The sequence below is a fragment of the Microtus pennsylvanicus genome, chromosome 9, assembly GCF_037038515.1.
Source record: "Microtus pennsylvanicus isolate mMicPen1 chromosome 9, mMicPen1.hap1, whole genome shotgun sequence".
Taxonomy (NCBI): domain Eukaryota; kingdom Metazoa; phylum Chordata; class Mammalia; order Rodentia; family Cricetidae; genus Microtus; species Microtus pennsylvanicus.
In genome coordinates this window covers 44,719,800-44,738,261 of record NC_134587.1, presented here as the reverse complement: position 1 = coordinate 44,738,261, position 18,462 = coordinate 44,719,800, and the positions used below count along the sequence as shown (strand labels likewise).

The window sequence follows — 18,462 nt, the reverse complement described above, 5'->3', positions numbered from 1 at the left end:
GTGCCCAGTGGACCCTAGGGCTGATGGGAATTCTCTCGGGTCAGGCTGGGGAAGGCCCTGGAGACAGAACTGGGAGTCACAGGGCAAGGCACACAGAACCAGTCCTTTCTGATGCAATCGCTGAGCAAAAACAGACACCCAGTTCCAGGAACAAGGATCAGAGAGGGCCCCTACCGCTGAGCCAGCAGTGGCCTGGGGGCCTCACGAAAGACTGGGAGCAGGGGCTGGCCAGGCAGGCAGTGGGGGTCCAGCCCTTACTTTCTGAGGCTGGTGATAACAGAATCCAGTGAATAACAAGTACTAATCATGGCTGATAAGGAGCCAGGCTGGCCTGGGGCTAACACCTAGGAAGTACCTCCCAACTTCTTCTCCCTTTGCTGGCAGAGTTGGGGTGAGGTGCTGATCTTGCTTTTTAAAACTATTTCTCAGTTCTCCAAGTTTTCTAAGTTGATTTTGTAAGTAGGGGTTAGGCCACTGCTGTGGTTTTAGGTAGAGTGTGGGGGCGGAGGGTAGGGGGTGGTAGAGGGGGGTAAGAAAGCTGCACTCTTTTTCATTCCGCCGGCATTGAGGGGAGGGTGGGCGGTATTTCCACATCATTTTTCCCCAGAAACTAACCAGTTCCAGACTGAATTCTCTGGGTCTGGGGCACTGGCCTAAACATCTCTCAACCCCCATCCCTACCCCAGGGTGGAAACAGGGTGGGGCCGGGACCAGATTAGATCAGACCAGACAGGAAGGGAAGTTCCCGACCTGAAGGTTTGAAGAGGGTCTTACTGTGAGTGGAACCCACTGTCCGCCAACAATCCACAAGGGCACGGGTAGAGGGGGTTCTGGCTCAGGTCTGAGGGGTCAGTCCCCTGTGGAGCAAGGGAGACAGGCTCCAGTCAGTTCCAGAAGAACTGCCCAAGCAACTCAGGCCTCCTGAGATCACACTTTGGTCTCTCTTCCTCACCTAAAGACTCCTGGCGTCATCTCCCGACGTGCACAAGGTTCAGAAGGTAGGAGACTGCTCACCGGGCAATGCTATGGCTTGAGCTTGTAACCCCTACATTCATCTATTAGAAACTTAACTCCACTTACTTTGAGTTTTGGTAAAGCATCACATGGCCCTCTCTGCTTGTTCCATAGGTCCGGCTGGCCACTCTACAGCCTGCACTGGCTTCATTCTCTGCAATCTGATTCAGCTTCCAAACTTCTGAGATTGCAGCGCTGCATCCAACAACCACAGGGAGGAAGTGTCTGGGTCCAGCCTCATGAATGGGTTAATGCCTCTCCTGGGAACAGGCTAGCCCTGCAGCTCCCAACTCCTGCGATGTTAGGAAGCAGCATGCACCCCTCACTGGGTACAACCATCAGATCCTGGTCTAGTCTCTGCAACTGTGAACCCAGGTAAGCATTCCTCTACAGATCACCCAGGAGAGAGGAATATCCTCTACAGATCACCCAGGAGAGAGAGCTCAGTGGATGAAAAGAACACTTGCTCCGCATGTTCAAGGCCTTGGGTTCTTCCCAGCAACATCTCCCCTGTCCTCCCCCAATCCATATACCATTGTTAGGTACTACAGCCACGGAGAATAGAAGTGGACTTTATATAACCATGGCTCCTTTAAACAAACAAGCCTGTCCGTGCCAATATTACTCCAATTTTACAAATGAGGAAAAAAAAATGGGGGGGGGGAGAGAAACAAACAAAAAATTAAGGGAACTAGGGTCTCAGTAGAGTTGAGATGTGAAGGCAGTTCTACTTCTCAGAGCGTCTGTCCTTGACCCCAAAGGGGCTGGAATCCAAACAGCCTCCCCTTGGTCACTGCCAACCTTACTTTGCAGAACCATGCAGACTTGGGTATCACAACCCAAGGAATCTTCTGAAAGATGGACAGGCCCTCGGCATAGATGGGGATATGGAGGCCACACAGTGAGGAGATGGGCTTAGCTTCATGCACAGAACAACTGGGCTGGATGGAACAAGAACTTCTGGCTACTGGCTCCCATTCCAGATGACTCCCAGTCCCAAACAATCAAAGCTCATGAGGGCCCAAACAGGTGCCTGGGACAACAGAAAATGAACTGGTCACAAGACTTCTGGTCAGGAACCATGCCTGGAGCATCCAGCAACTGCCTCAAAGGTACTCTAAGTTTCTCAGGGCAGAGGGGTGAGCAGAGAGCACCACTGTATGTAGATGCCCAATAAACAGTCCCTCAGCAGACTGGTCAACCAGGACCAAGATACCTCAGAAGTGAAGGGACAAATCGCATCCTATGCACAGAGACCTGCAAAGGCAACTTTGTTATAGATTTATTTGATATTTGAACCGAGTCCATAAGTCAGACCCACGTGTAACGGATTGCTTCATGGTTGTCAGAGGCTAGTGTGCAGTATTTCCAAGGGTTACATCCAATGACACGACGCAGAAAACACAAAGGGACAGAGACAGACATAATTGTTAAGACAAGAGACGCTAAAACGTGCCTTAGTGTCCATGTGATTGATCTAAGGCAAGGACCCTTCTAAAGTGGGGACCCTAGTGACTGATCTAAAGCTGAGTGGCTTACTGCCACTAGGTGCTAACTGTATTGTGTGTGCAAACCAGGTGCCCAGTATGGAAGCTGCCCTCCCAGAGGTGACCTCTCCGCACCCAATCAGGACCAGATGGTGACAGCCAATGTAAGCAGCAGCACAGGCGAGTGGTGGCACTGAGCAAACCCACGACACACGATGTGGGGACAGAGTCTGGGGGAAGCAGCTGCTCGAGGCTCCTTAACACTGTGCATGAGTGGCATCATGGGGGTGGGGAGGAAGGGATGGAGCACCGGTCCCCTGGGGATCAGCCAGCCCAAGTCTCCTCCCTTCTTGGCAGTTCCAGAGCCTTCCTTTTGGCTGACAGTCATGTAAAGGGTGTCTGCCAAGACCCACGGAGAAGAAAAATAACAAGACACACACACACACACACACACAAAAAAAAAAAAACCTTAAAAGCAAACAAAAATAAAAGCGCTGCCTGACCGGGAGAAGAGAAGAACAAACAGCTCCGCTGGACCAAGGTCAGGACAGACAGGAAAACATCCTGGCCCACACCACAGGGACAGGAAGTTTCCTTCAATGTCTTGCTGCTTTGCTCAAGGGGAAATACCACCCATCCTGAGACTTCAACTCACTGGCCTTTAGTGTCTTTTTTTATTTTTAGTTTTTTTTTTTTAATACCCAAACCATCATTTTCAAAGCTTAAAAAAAAATCAAAACAACAACAACAAAAAACCCTAAAATTGCTTCAAAAAACTGATGGGGCAAGCCCCAGGCCTGACCCTTCCACCTGGAGGCCTGGTCTCCCACAAGCTTCGCTGCCAGATCCTAGCCCTGTGCCAATAAGGTGACCGTCCTGCGGTTAGCTCTGCCTAAGTCTGGGTGGGCATTGTTTCTGTCAGCATCACCTAAAAGGAAAGGCAAACCCTGCAGGTCTCTTAAAAACTTCCCAGACCCAGACCTTCTTGGGAATGTATAAGTTATCTGGAGGGAGGAGATGGGAAGTGGCAAAAATAAATACCCAAATCTAAGTTACTGTCCCTGGGCCTCTGGTGCCAGCTCAGGCCCTGAGGCAGAGACAGCCTCCAGGGTGAAGACCCTGATTGTCCAAATACTGTACTCGGAGACTAGTCTCAGAGTTTCCGGTCTCCAGCAAGTGCCTGCCCTGGGTGTATGAGTCCCAGAGGGAGAAAAGGGGCCAGCCCCTCAGTTCCTGTCTTCTGTCCTGGCCCAGCTTATGCCTGGCCCAGGTTCTGCATGGCTGAACCTGGCTGGACCCGGCTGGCTGTCCAGCAGTTCTGGGAGAACTGAACTGCCCACTTGGCCTGAGGGCACGCTGAGGGTCCTTGCTGCTCCTCCAGGCTCTGCTCAGGCCTGCTCCTTATCAGCTCTCCATAGCCGGTCCTTCACCTCTGGCGGCAGCGTGCTAAACAAGTCCTCCTCCACCACCAGGCCACTGCGTTTGAGCAGTGGGCACTCGCCCAGCTCCACGGGTAGGCACTCCAGCCGGTTGCCCCGAAGCTCAATCTGCGTCAGGTTGGTCAGCTCACCCACTCTCGAGGGCAGCGACTGCAGTACATTGTTGCCCAGGTGCAGAGCCCGCAGCTTCCGGCACTGGAAGAGTTCTGGGGGGAGTGCCTCGATCTGCAGGAGGGAGCAAAGGGCCAGGGTGAGGTGTATGGCTGGACAGTGTCTTTGGGCTTTCCACATATAAACCTGGTCAAGAGCTACCCATACACAGGTATTACCTTTGCAGTGACTTCCTCCAGGAAGCTATCCTGACTTCCTGAGTCCTACAACATTCAGAATGCTAATCCTTTCGTCCGTCATCTCCTGAACTGCGGGCTCTAAGTGTGCAGAGTGGTCTAGCCAGGCCTATCAAGCAGGCAGTTACTGCCTACCCTACTCACCTTCACATTCCAGGGCAATGAGAGTCCCAGCTAGACCACTGCTTCTCCCAGGACACGCCTTCCTTACCTGTCAGGTCCCAGGGTAACAGGAGTGCAGGGGCCCAGTAGTAAGCATTTGGCACTCCTGTTTGCAGCTTACCACAATATGAGCTCACTCAGCACAGATACTGTTTTGTTTTTTTTAAAGATTACCTTCTTTTTGTTTGGTGTGTGTGTGAATTTCCCACTGTGTGGATCCCTGGGATCAAGTTAAGGTATCAGGTTTGATAGAAGATGCTATCTTTTTAATTTGTTTTCATGTGTGTGGCTGTTTTGCCACCATGTATGTCTGTATACCACATGAGTGCAGTGACCCCAGGAGCCAGAAGAGGGCATCAGGTCCCCTGGATTTGGAGTTACAAACCATTATTAGCCATCATGTGGATGCTGAGAATTGAACCTGTGTCCTCTGAAGAGCATCAAGTGCTCTTAACATCAGAGCCATCTTTCTATTCCAAGATATCCTTATTTTTATGTATTTGAGTCCTTGCCTGCATGTATGCATGGATGTACACCCATGTGATTGATGCCTAGTGCCTGTGCATCTCTAGCTCTCAGCACAGGCACTGCTTTCCCACTCAGTGTTCGAAACCACCAGCTAATGCTCTGAGAATGTTTCTGTTTTACAGACAGACAACAGAAGACTGACGATGAGAACTTGTCCTGAAGTTCAGCAGGTAAGAGGTGGTGCCACGATTTGAATCTGGTACAATAGCGATGCTGGGACTAGAGAGATGGCTCTGAGGTAAAGAACACAGGCTGTTCTTCCAGAGGTCCTGAGTTCAATTCCCAGCACCCACATGGTGGCTCACAACCATCTGTAATGAGATCTGTGCCCTCCTCTGGCTTATAGGCTATGTAGGTAGAACACTGTATACATAAAGATTTATTTATTTATTTAATTATTTAGTATACAACATTCTGCCTCCATGTATACCTGAATGCCAGAGGAGGGCACCAGATCTCATTGCAAATACCTGTGAGCCACCATGTGGTTGTTGGGAATTGAACTCAGGACCTCTAGAAGAGCAGCCAGTGCTCTTAAACACTGAGCCATCTCTCCAGCCCCCTAAATAAATAAGTCTTAAAAAAAAATAGCAAAGCTGAGCCGGGCGGTGGTGGCGCATGCCTTTAATCCCAGCACTTGGGAGGCAGAGGCAGGCGGATCTCTGTGAGTTGGAGACCAGCCTGGTCTACAAGAGCTAGTTCCAGGACAGGCTCCAAAACCACAGAGAAACCCTGTCTTGAAAAAAAAAAACAAAAAAAAATAGCAAAGCTGTTGACTATACACAGCAATGGCTGAGCAAGGGGCAAACCACAGAGCTACATTAGAGCCATCCTAGGTGTCCTGGGCATGCAGGAAGAGCCTAAGGACTGCCAGCCTCTCCCCTGCCCTTCTGTGGCAATCAGCTAGAGACAAGGGTCCTTACCACACCTGACTGGAAACTGCCACCTTCAGAAGAATGGGCAGGTGGGGAGTTAGGCTGTACTCCCAAGCAGGGACTCCCTACTCTCAGGGACTTCGCCACTGTTCCTATTTTCCTGCAAAGGAGAGGTGACACACACCCTATCCTGTCAGAGGGTGCATGGCCACTTTTGTGAGAGGATACAAGCTTTGCTTTTTGCCACCACTCACACAGGAACCACATTCTCATTTTGTCAAACACAACGCTCTGTTATGCCATAGCAGCAGGGAAGCCTCTTGCTCTCTTGAGCCTCAGTTTCCCCATTCTTTTTGTTGTTTTTGGTTGGCTGATTTTTGGTTTTTCGAGGCAGGGTTTCTCTGTGTAGCCCAGCTGTCCTGGAACTCACTCTGTAGACCAAGCTGACTTCAAAATCACAAAGATCTATCTGCCTACCTCTACTGGTAGGTAGCGTTGGTATTGAAGGTGTGTGCCACAGCTACTTGGCACAGTTTCCCCATTTTTTAACATAAAGCTTGAACTAGAAATACTTTTCACCTTCAGCATTCCTAGCTCAGGACCGTTTCTCAGTTTTGGAGCTAAACCTCTGAGGTTTTGGTTCCTAATAAACAACTCAGTTTTCTCGGCAGGAAAATGAGTGTGGCCACAGCCTCAGAGTCACCGTAACAGGGGGGTTACAGTGACTTATTCAAGGAGACGTCTGACCTGGGTATCCAAAGCTTCCTCTGCTATGGCCAGGGTCAGGGATGGGGTAAGGATCTGAAGTGCAGGGATACGAAAGTCAAGGGTAGATGGGAAGTGGGTCCTGCAGGACCCAGGGACCAGAGCCTTCCCAGAATAGCCACAGTGCCTTCCTGCCCCCATACCACCACCACCACACACATCCTGTGACCTCCTCTAATGATACAGTCAAGGGCAGTAGAGATGGTTCTGGCAGTGAGTGGTACAGACGGGGACACTCAGAGTTAGTTGGTGCTTCCTGAGATCCCTTCTTCAATGTCCCCTCCCCAGAACCTCACCACTACCACTCTGCCATTAACCATTCTGTAGGCCTCAGAGAAAAGTGCAGGTACTTCTGGTAGCTTGGCCACAGCCACACCTAACCTTCAGAGCTGTCCCTAGTTCACTGAAGGCTTAAAGTTCTTTCCAGTCACCCTGAATCCCCTCTACCCTGCCTTTTCAGAGACCTCAGTGGCTCCCTGATTAAGCGTAGAAATGGCCTCAGGTCGACTTGGTCTTCAGCCAAGATGGCCCTCAGAAGCTTCCGGTCTGCTCCCTCCTGCACGGCTCCTCAACCCTCCCTCAACACCCCTGGAAAGGCACTACTCTGAGCTCACGTAAGCCAGCCTCTGCCCTGCTGCCCTGTCACAAGCCAGATTCACATCTGTCCTTTCACTGACTCCCCATGGACATGGAGCCATGTGCTCCGACCTGACCTTACTTTTCACCTCGCAGGAGCACCGCAAGGACGACTCTGAAAGTCTCAGGACAATTCATTCAGGGTCCAACACGGGATGCATACTCAATCGTTCCTCTCAGGTCCTGAGACCTCCCTCACACCCCCGCCCCAACGGAGGACTCATTCTTACTCCTGTCCCTAGCAGCCTTGTCCAATCCAAGCCTTTCACCTCACTGCCTACCCTACTGTAGTCTCAAGTCCAGGAGGACCCTGCCTGCCTGCAATTGGTCCAAGCACATTTTTTTCCTATAAAAGGCCTCTCTCTGGGTACTCCCGGGGGTGAGGACAGGATGTGATTAAGCAATGTGCTAAGCAGGGTGTCAGAGGGTCTCCTTCCTCTAGTACAGGACAACATGCCTCCGCCAGCTCCGTTCCTAAGGGGTGACCTCAGCTAATAGGCACGACACTAACAGGCAAGCCTACGTGAGAATCTGGGGGTGGGGGTCGAGATAAGGCAAGGCTGAAAGCTGGCTCACACCTTCCTGTAGGAGTCTGGCCCAGCAGACACTTCAGAGTGAGGGATGGAGAGTCCACCCCAACGTCCTGGAGTGACCAGACTCCAACATTATGCCAGAGGGAGCCACTTGGTACCCCCCACCTCCCCCCACCCCCCGCTGCCATACACACACATATTAAAGAAGGGATTGTCCTGTTTGGTTTTTGTTTTATTTCTGTTTTTGCTTTTTTCCCCCTTCATGAATCTCTAATTCCTCTTTTCAATGGGTCTCACTATAGTGAAAACAACCAGAGGTGGACTAGTCATCCTTGACTCTCCAATATACATAAACCATGGCTGGGGTAGGGAAATAAAGATCGTCCCAATCCCAATCCCTCTGACATGGAGGATCAGGAGGACCTGCACTAGAGGTGCCTAAGGACCTAAGCTACCAGCAGTATGTGCCGTGCAGAGGCGAGTCCTGACTAGATCTACTGTCCTCCAAGTCTGTGGCTGGTAGACAGAGCTCCTGGGAACAGAAGGCTGAGGTGTCACACCTGCTCAAGGTCACAACCCCACGCTAGAGCCAGCAGAACTCACTTAAAGGACCTTTGTAATGGAGGCACTGAGGTGGTGGCTGAATCGGTGCTCAGTCTCCTGATCCCTAGCCTCAGGCTCCCTGTCTTTTACAGGAAGACATCCTGAAGGCCCTGAGTACAAGAAACCTCTCACCCAACATCCAGTGGCTACAGCTTGGTTTCCCCCTAGGAGGTCAGACCACAAGCTACAGAAGTGCCCTGCCCTTAACCCCAATCTAACTGGCCCATTACCTTTTGGTGGGGCTTTCCAGTCATACAAAGAGTTGGTACACAGGGGCCACCTACAGTTTCAATGCTAGGCCCCAGTGGTTTGCACACTTTCTTCTCTAGAAAAGCAGGTAGGGGACAAGCTGTTCCACCTAAGCCCAACTTTTCCCTCCACCACCCGAATGCAGAGAGGAGAAGGACATGAGTAACGTTGGAGCTAGAGGCATTGGCTTCGCCTCAGCCAGCAAAGCCACCCACGGAGGGAACCCAGGCTGGCCCCTAGCCACAAAATCTTGGAGTCAAGCTGAGGGAAACAGATACCACAAACTCCAGGTTAAGACCTACCTCCCACCATCCCACTCCAAGAAAACCTTGGTCTTGGGATTCCTATGTTGTACACACCCCTGAAACACAGGCCCTACCTGACCACACCACCATCGGGGCAGAACTCTAAGCTTATATGACAAGGATAGAGTCCTAGCCTGAGATTCTGATTTAGCAGATCTTCAATGAGGCCTGGGAGTCTGGCTCCTGAACAAGCACCTGTTTCTAGAAACAAGTGAGGACCTCAACCCCAGAAGCATCGACTGTCCTGAGATACTAGTTCTCTGAGCACCTAGCTGGTCATCCTGTGGCAGGCCACTCACCCTATTGGCCGTGACAGCCAGGTTCTGGAGGTTCTGCAGGAGGCCGATGTCAGCAGGAAGGAAGGTCAGGTTGTTGTGGCTGAGGTCCAGGTAGCGCAGCTTGCGGCAGTAGAAGAGCTGGGTAGGAATCTTCTCGATCTTGTTGCGATTCAGGTAGAGGCGCTCGAGGTTGGTGAGGTTGCCGATCTGGATGGGGATGTAGGCGATGTGGTTGTACCACAGCTTAAGGCAGGTGAGGCGGTGCAGATGCTGGAAGCTAATGATCTCCTCAATGGTCTTGAGGTTGTTGTCCTTTAGGTCAATCTCCTGCAGGTTGTGGAGGCTGAAGATGGAGTGAGGGATGCGCTCCAGGTCACAGCGGATCAGTTCCAGCTCCGTCAGGTTCACCATCTTCTTGAGGCTGTTGAGGACAATGAGCTTGGTGCCCTCGTTGTTGATGGAAAGCTTCTGCAGGTGCACGCCCACATCCGTGACCACCTGTGGTAGCTTGCTCAGGTTGCTTTTGAGCCGCAGCACCTTGAGGCGTTTGAGCTCCCGAAGCCCATCAATGACAATGTAGCGGTTGTTCTCTGCACTCAGGTTGCCCGTCAAGTGCAGCTCCTCCAGTGTCTTCAGGCTGTAGATCCACAGTGGGATCTCCTTGATGTCGGTGAACTTGATGTGCAGTGCCCGGAGGTTCTCACGCAGGAAGGCCAGAGCAGGAGCCTCGATCTTGGCTGCTGTGTGGTACAGCCACAGTTCCTTAAGGCCTGTGAGCTGGGCAATGCTGGGTGGGATGGTCACATCAGGGATCAGTTCCAGCTTCAGGACCTCTAGCTCAACCAGGTCAAACACGGTGTCAGGAATGCCACTGAGCATGAACAGGTGTAGCTCCAGCTTGTCCTGGGCGTTTTTGGTGAGCCGCTGGCGCAGCTTCTCCAGCGTCCACTCGTTGTTGAGGTTAAGCTGCCGCAGCTTGTTCTCACTCACTTCAGACAGGAAGACAGCAAAGCGTTTTGAGTAGAGCGGGTCGTATTGGTCAATGAGGTGCAGCATGAAAGCAAAGTCGTTCTTGACATCTGGGATGTCGCTGTAGCTGCTCTCCTCTCGAATGGACTCAAACGAGTACTTCTTGAGGGAGCGCCGCAACATCCACCACAGTGTGTACATGCAGATGAGACCATAGAAGATGACCAGGCTGATGTAGAAGGATGCCAAGATCTTGAAGAGTGTGGCCAGAGGGTGGGCACACCGGTAGGTGCGGTAACCGGTCAGGCTCTCAATGTCCACAGTGCAGTCCACATCGAACTTGATATTGTGCACATAGTAGACAGTGTAGCAGATGATGAGGATGAACTTGATCACCTTGATGATGGTCTGCCGCATATAGAGGCGGTATACGATGTCCCCCTCCTCCACGTGGGTCCGAAACTTCTTCACCTTCTCAAACAATGCCTTTGCCTGCTCCCCTTCCTTCTTGTCCAGCACTCCTGTCTCTGATCGGTCCACGATGCCCTGCTCAATCCGTGACTTGGTCCTCTGCAGCATGGGCACAGTGGCCTCCACGTCCTCACTGACTGTGGATGACTTCTTGTCCATGGAGCCATTCATCTTGCTGAATGCGGGCTTGGGGTCACTCTCCTCCACCACCGTCTCTGACAGGGCTCTTGTGGTCCACGGCGAATCAAAGCACTTTAGCAGGATAGACACAAAGTGCTCCAACTTTGAACTGGTGCGTGGAAACTTGAACCAGAAGTTGCTACAGGCCAGGAAGATGAGGGTGTGCAGGAGCACGAGGTAGGGGAAGTACTTGGCAAACCAGTGTAGACGGTTCTCATAGCACACAGCGTCCACGTAGTTGTACTGGTGGCGGTCCAAGTCGTACTTGATCCCTGTGGGGCCTGTGTCGGGAGTTGGTGCGACTGTGGAGTTGGGGTAAGTGGGCTCCGCCCAGCCTCGAAAGGAGTCGTTGCAGGAGTCTTTGGTGACCCACTTACAAGGTAGGCAGATCATTTTATCCTGGGTGACTTGCAGCGTCCCCCCAAAGACAGCAATCATCAGCATGACGATGGAGATGTAGTCAGTAAACACATCCCACCATGGCTTCAGGATCCGGTAAGCTGGCTGCGTGTCCGCAAAGTAGCGGAGCTCTGTCACCGGGATCATGGTTTAACCTGAAAGGGACCCGTAAGGAGTTAGCACAAGGCAGAGTCACGATTCTAAACCCCAGGGAGGAAGGAGGAATATAAATAGTCCACCATTGGAGCTCAGTGGTGGCTGCACACATCTTTAATCCCAGCATTTGAGAAGCAGAAGCAGAGGCAGGAGGATCTCTGAGTTCAAGGCCAGCCAGGGCTACACAGAGAAATCCTGTCAAAACAGAACAAACTCAGGGCTGGAGAGATGGTTCAGTGGTTGAGAGCACTGGCTGTTCTTCCAGAGGACCTGAGTTCAATTTCCTGCACCCACATGGTGGCTCACAGCCATCTGTAATGAAATCTGGCATCCTCTTCTGGTCTGAAGGTATACATGCAGACAGAACCCTGTATACATAATAAATAAACAAATCTTTAAAAAAAATGATCTGGAGGGATTTCTGCAGTGAGGACAGCAGAGGAAGCTTACCAAGAACTCATTCATTTGTGCATGTGGGGCGGGTGATGGAGGAGGCTGTTTTCTTGTTTTTCAAGACAGGGTTTCTATGTGTAACGTCTTGGCTGTCCTGTAGACCACTTGGATCAGTGCTGTGATTTAAGGCATGTGCCACGGCCACCACCTACCCAACTGCAGCCAGCATTCTTACCTACTCCAACCCACAAGAACTCAGTCTTGTAAAACAAACCTTGAAGCTTAAAAATCTGTAAATGTAGCCAGGTGTGGTGGTATATATCCTTAATTCCAAAGCAGGCAGATCTCTGTGAGTGAGGCCAGCCTGGTCTACATAGTGAGTTGTAGGCCAGCCAGGGCTACACAGTGGGACTGTCTTGAAACAAAAGAACCAAGACATATCTACAAGTTTGTACACAGCAGGTGTAGACAGGACAGTGTGGACAGATAGTAGGTCTAGCGAGGGACTCTGGAGGGGGCATAAAAGTGGGAGGTTGTAACTTCCTGTGGATAATCTGTGGTGTGGGGAAGGGAGCTGTAAACAGCAGGTGAAAGGAGGTCTCCCTGAGAGCTCCATTTGGTCAGATTCAGGCAGCCTGAGACTCTAACAATGGTTTCTCTGACTCCAGCGGTTAGTCTGTCGGGAAATGCTGGACCAGAAGCTGCTTTAGGGAGACCCAGCCTGTGCCACAAACATGGCTGGAAGGGAAGTCCTTGGCAAGGAGGCTGATCTTACTCTGGTTTACAAAACTGTAATGAGCGGGACAAAGGAAGTATCTACCCCTGGAAGTTCACTAGGGGGCATCAGAAAAAATATAAAAAGCACGAGATGGGAAGAAAAAGCCCTGCTCTCTCGGTTACCGAGACTGTACTCAGTGCACATACTGACTGTTAACTCCCCCGACTTCTGGTTTGGATTTGTGTGAGACGTGGTCTTATGCTGGCCTCAGGCTCACCCAGTATATAGCCAATGGTGACCTTGAATTTCTGATCCTGTCTACTCCCTAAGCCACCACACCCAGGGTATGAGTTGTAAAGGACCAAACCCACAACTTCCTGCATGATATTCAAGAGCTATACCACCACCCACATTTTAAAAAAGTAAAATTGTGCTTTTACAATCAGCAGTCCTCCTGTACACAAATGATAAAGAAGCTGAGAGGGAAATCAGAGAAACATCACCTTTCACCATAGCCACAAACAACATAAAATAGCTCAGAGTAACACTAACCAAAGAAGTGAAAGGCCTATTTGACAAGAACTTTAAGTCTTTGAAGAAAGAAACCGAAGAAGATAACAGAAAATAGAAAGATCTCTCATGTTCTTGGATAGGTAGGATCAACATAAGAAAAATGGCAATCCTACCAAAAGCAATCTATAGATTCAATGAATCCCCATCAAAATCCCAACACAATTCTTCATAGACCTCAAAAGAACAATAATCAACTTCCTATGGAAAAACAAAAAACCCAGGATAGCCAAAACAATCCTGTACAATAAAGGATCTTCCGGAGGCATCACCATCCCTGACATCAAGCTCTATTACAGAGCTACAGTAATGAAAACAGCTTGGTATTGGCATAAAAACAGAGACGTTGACCAATGGAATCGAATTGAAGATGCAGATATTAATACACACACCTATGAACCCCTGATTTTTGACAAAGAAGCTAAAATTATACAATGGAAAAATAAATAAATATTTTTAAAAACAGCAACTACTTGTTTTAAACATTTTACATTGATATGGATTTTTGTAAATTGATACAAATTTATTTATTTTTTTTTAAATATTTATTTATTATGTACACAATATTCTGCCTCCGTGTATGCCTGCAGGTCAGAAGAGGGCACCAGATCTCATTACAGATGGTTGTGAGCCACCATGTGGTTGCCGGGAATTGAACTCAGGACCTTTGGAAGAGCAGGCAATGCTCTTAACCACTGAGCCATCTCTCCAGCCCCTGATACAAATTTAAGATTTTTTTTTTTGGTTTTTCGAGACAGGGTTTCTCTGTGGTTTTATTTATTTATTATGTATACAATATTCTGTCTGTGTGTATGTCTGCAGGCCAGAAGAGGGCACCAGACGTCATTACAGATGGTTGTGAGCCACCATGTGGTTGTCGGGAATTGAACTCAGGACCTTTGGAAGAGCAAGCAATGCTCTTAACCGCTGAGCCATCTCTCCAGCCCCATAACTAGATGTTAACATGTAGAAGAATGAAAATAGATTCATATCTATCTCCATGCACAAAACTCAAGTCCAAATGGATTAAAAACCTCAATATAAATCCGATTACACTGAACCTGATAGAAGAGAAAGTGGGAAGTAGCCTGCAATGCATGGGCATGGGAGACCACTTCCTAAATATAACCCCAGTAGCACAGACACTGAGAGCAATAATAAATAAATGGGACCTCCTGAAACTGAGAAGCTTCTGCAAAGCAAAGGACACAGTCAATAAGACAAAAAGGCAGCATACTGAATGGGAAAAGATCTTCACAAACCCCACATCAGACAAAGGACTGATCTCCAAAATATATAAAGAACTCAAGAAATTAGACATTAAAATTCTAAACAACCCAATTAAAAAATGGGGTCTAGAACTAAACAGAGAATTCTCAACAGAAGAATCTCAAATGATCAAAAGATACTTAAGGAAATGTTCAACATTCATAGCCATCAGGGCAATGCAAATAAAAAGCAACTCTAAGATACCATCTTACACCTGTCAGAATGGCTAAAATCAAAAGCACCAATGAAAGTTTATGCTGGAGAGGATGTGGAGTAAGGGGAACACTCATCCATTGCTGGTTCGATGCAAACTTGTACAACCACTTTGGAAATCAGTATGGTGGTTTCTCAAAAAATTGGGAATCAACCTACCTCAGGATCCAGCAATACAATTCTTGGGTATATACCCAAAATTGCTCAATCATACTACAAAAGCATTTGTTCAACTATGTTCATAGCATATGTAATAGCCAAAACCTAGAAACAACCTAAATGCCCCTCAACTGAAGAATGGATAAAGAAAATGTGGCACATTTACACATTAGAGTACTACTCAGGGGTAAAAAAACAATGACATCTTGAATTTTGCACGCAAATGGATAGAATTAGAAAACATTATCCTGAGTGAAGTAACCCATACCCAAAAAGATGAACATGGTATGCACTCACTCATATAAACAAAGGACATTGAGCCTATATATAGTTCATGATCCTAGAGAAGCTAATTAGGTGAAGCCAAAGAAAAACATACATAGATCCACCTGGGAATTGGAAACAGTCAAGATCGCCTGATAAAATTGGGAGCATGGGGGGGGGGGGAGGATGGGAAGGAAAGAGGAGGGGAGAAGGGGAGGGTTGAGGAAAAGGGATAGTCGAGATGGAGGAAAAACAGAGATGAGAGCAAGGAAAGAGGTATCTTGAGGGAGCCATTATAGGGTTAGCAGAAACCTGGCTCTAGAGAAAGTCCCAGGAATCCACAAGGATGACCCCAGCTAAGATCCTAAGCAATAGAGGAGAGGGTACTCTAACTGGCCTTGCCCTGTAGTCAGACTGATGAATATCTTAAATGTCACCTTTGAACCTTCCAGCAACTGATGGAAACAGAGGCAGAAACTCACTTCGGAGACTGGACTGAACTTCCAAAGTCCAGCTGAAGAGTGAGAGTGAGAATATGAGCAAAGAGGTCAAGACCATGATAGGTTCACCCACTGAAACAGTCTGCCTGAGCTAACGGGAGCTCACCAACTCTAGCTAGACCGGGAAGATACAAGCATAGGACCAAACTAGTCCCTCTGAATGAGGTTGACAGTTGCATGTCTGGGGCAGACTGAGAGGCCACTGGCAGTGGCACCAGGATTTATCCCTACTGCTTGTACTGGCTTTTTGGGAACCTGTTCTCTTTGGATGTATACCTTACTCAGCCTAGATGTAGTAGGGAGGGCCTTGGACCTTCCACAAAGCAATGTGCTTGACCCTCTCTGAGGATTGGATGGGGGTGGTGTGGGAGGGTGTGTGGACGGAATGGGAAGAGGGAAGGAGTGGGAACTTGGATTGGTATTTTTTTTAAAAAAATATAATATTTTTGTTTTTGTTTTTCGAGACAGGGTTTCTTTGTAGCTTTGGTGCCTGTCCCGGAACTAGCTCTTGTAGACCAGGCTGGCCTCGAACTCCCAGAGATCCGCCTGCCTCTGCCTCCCGAGTGCTGGGATTAAAGGCATGCACCACCACCGCCCGGCTAAAAATTATTTTAAAAAATTGTGCTTTTACTTAACACCATATTTTCTTGATCTTAGAATCTAGACCTCACACCAATTTTAAATACCGTTAGGTTGGTCTCATTCTCTCAGAAGAGTGACACCCTGGAGAGGAATCCAAACTACTGTATTTTCATACTGATGCTGATCATGACAGCCCTAACAATCCTTCAATCTGCTGAATCCTCTCCACAAATGCCAAGTGCTCCCCACCAATCTTTTGAGGGCACCTGAGGATGAAGGCATTGGGGCCCTTAGTAGAGGTAGCAATAGCTACAGTACAAAGAAGGTTCCTCCCACATGGGCTCTGGTGGAATCTCTCCACCCTGTCCTCTTTAGCCCATTCCACTGACGGGGAAAGTAGATTTTCTAGGAGGTAAACATCAGCCCAGTGGAGTTGTTTTTTTTTTTTTTTAACCAAGCACAACATAGGCCATTTCTCCTGGCTGAGCTTAGGCTTCATGGCTCTCTGGAACTTGCTCTCCTCTTGCCTAGGGCCCCACGTACAGAAAGTGCCTGACACACAAGGTGTTGAAGAAACCTTCAAGCCGGGCGGTGGTGGCGCACGCCTTTAATCCCAGCACTTGGGAGGCAGAGGCAGGCGGATCTCTGTGAGTTCAAGACCAGCCTGTTCTACAGAGCTAGTGCCAGGACAGGCTCCAAAGCCACAGAGAAACCCTGTCTCGAAATACAAAACAAAAAAAAAAGAAACCTTCAAAGGTGTCCAGTCATGCCCCCCCCCCACCGGGTTCCCATTGTTTAGGTCACCTCAGGGCCAGCAGACAATACCGGCAGCCACCCCGAGACATTCTCCTGGTGAGGCCTAGACTCTTGGGCCAGGACGAGTGCCTATCCCACAGGAAGGCCCTAGCCCTCTAATGACCAGCTGGCTTTGTACACCACCCACACTCCTGGGAGAGAAGGGCACAGAGTAGGCTGGGGAGGGCAGGCTGAATCACACTGCTGACCTCCAGCTGGGAACCACACAGGGTACCTTTCCTGGCTCCACGGCCTCATCCAGGACAGCAGAAGATTAGAGAAGGGGAGGGGTAAAGACTGAAGGCTTGAGGGAGTGATGCACCCTGTGCCACTCATCCAGGAGACAGAGAGTCAGCCATTTGGGGTAGGAGCAGCTTCTGGCTGTGGTTTCCATTCCATAATACTTCCTTTGATTTCTGATAAAGAAGTTGGGCCTGTCAGTTCATAGGGAATATCCAGGCTTCTTATGAAAGACAAGCTCACCTGTGTTGCCCAGCAAGGTAGCAGTAAGGCTCCAGATGTAGGTGAGGCAGCCTAGGCCCTGAGAGGTCAGACCAGCAAGCTGCCTGAGGAAGGAGACACCCCAATCCAATTCATGCTCATCCACCTGCCCCTGCCCCCATCTCAAAGCACATCCTGGATTCAATTCAGCCCTTGGCTAGGTCCTGTGGGGTTAAGAACACATCCAAAGTGCCCCCCACCTTAGGCTAGAGTGTAGGCTAATCACAGAACTAGAGCCTGGAGGAGGCCTTGGCCTGGTGACGGTGACCTGAGTAGAGGGTTACCTCCTACAGGCAGTCCTATTACTTCTGCAGTTTGAGCTGGCATGATCAGCTACCGCCCTATCCCTCTGGGCCAGGCCAGATGTATGCAAAGCAATCCATACCCACAGCACTCTTAAAAAGAGACAGGGTGGGAGTGGGCCAGGCTGGGTGTGGACCTGGGTGTGGTAGGCAAGCAGTTTCAGGTGGATGTGGCTTGGGTAGGGCCAGCAAGGGGTGGCCCCTCCTACTTCCTGCCTCAGGGAGGGACTGGAGCTAAAGGGAGTGGTGAGGTGCAGTACCCTCCAGCAGCCCAGGGAGCCAGATGAGTAAGCACCCACACTGGAAGCAGCTCTCCATGCAGAGGCTGGCGATAGAGCCCAGCCCAGAATCCACTGTGGTGTCCATGGCTTCTCTCAGCTGGCTTTGGGAGGTGAAAAGATACAACTACCACAAAATTAGCCACTGTCCCATGCCTGTGTCTGGCCAGTGGCGCGATGCAGTAGAGCAGTGGCTCAGCTGTCCCCACCATCTGCTGGCACAGCCTCTTCATCTTGCAAAACAGAAACTCTGATCATGAGTCACTAACCCCTCCAGTCCCCCAGACACTGGCAACTACTGTGTCTATCCATCTCCATGAGCCCGATGTTCATGGTGTTGAGTCTCTCTGGAGGTCACGCAGCTAGCATTACACTATTGCTTCCTTAACTGGAACTCCTCAGGGTTGTAACCTGTTTGGTTTTTTTTGTTATTCAAGACAGGATTTCTCTGTGTAGCCCTGACTATCTTAGAACTCACTCTGTAGAACAGACTGGCACTGAACTCAGAACTCAGAGATCCAC

At 49.6% G+C, this 18,462-nt stretch overlaps 1 protein-coding gene and 1 long non-coding RNA gene across 2 annotated transcripts in view; one reads left to right on the top strand and one right to left on the bottom strand.

Moving 5' to 3' along the window:
- The first annotated feature begins 697 nt into the window (after positions 1-697).
- On the top strand, positions 698-2,161 carry LOC142857456 (uncharacterized). Its single transcript, XR_012911821.1, has 3 exons — positions 698-998; positions 1,129-1,389; positions 1,828-2,161. It is a non-coding gene; the product is annotated as an uncharacterized LOC142857456 (long non-coding RNA).
- Positions 2,162-2,281: 120 nt separating this feature from the next.
- Lrrc8a (leucine rich repeat containing 8 VRAC subunit A) overlaps positions 2,282-18,462 on the bottom strand; it is a 28,830-nt gene continuing 12,649 nt past the window's right edge. Inside the window, exons 3-4 of the mRNA XM_075985688.1 lie at positions 9,243-11,395; positions 2,282-4,165 (exon numbers count right to left, since the gene is read on the bottom strand). Of these exons, the coding sequence (XP_075841803.1) occupies positions 3,890-4,165; positions 9,243-11,387 (2,421 nt within the window). The 5' untranslated portion in view covers positions 11,388-11,395 and the 3' untranslated portion in view covers positions 2,282-3,889. The remainder of the gene's footprint in view (positions 4,166-9,242; positions 11,396-18,462) is intronic.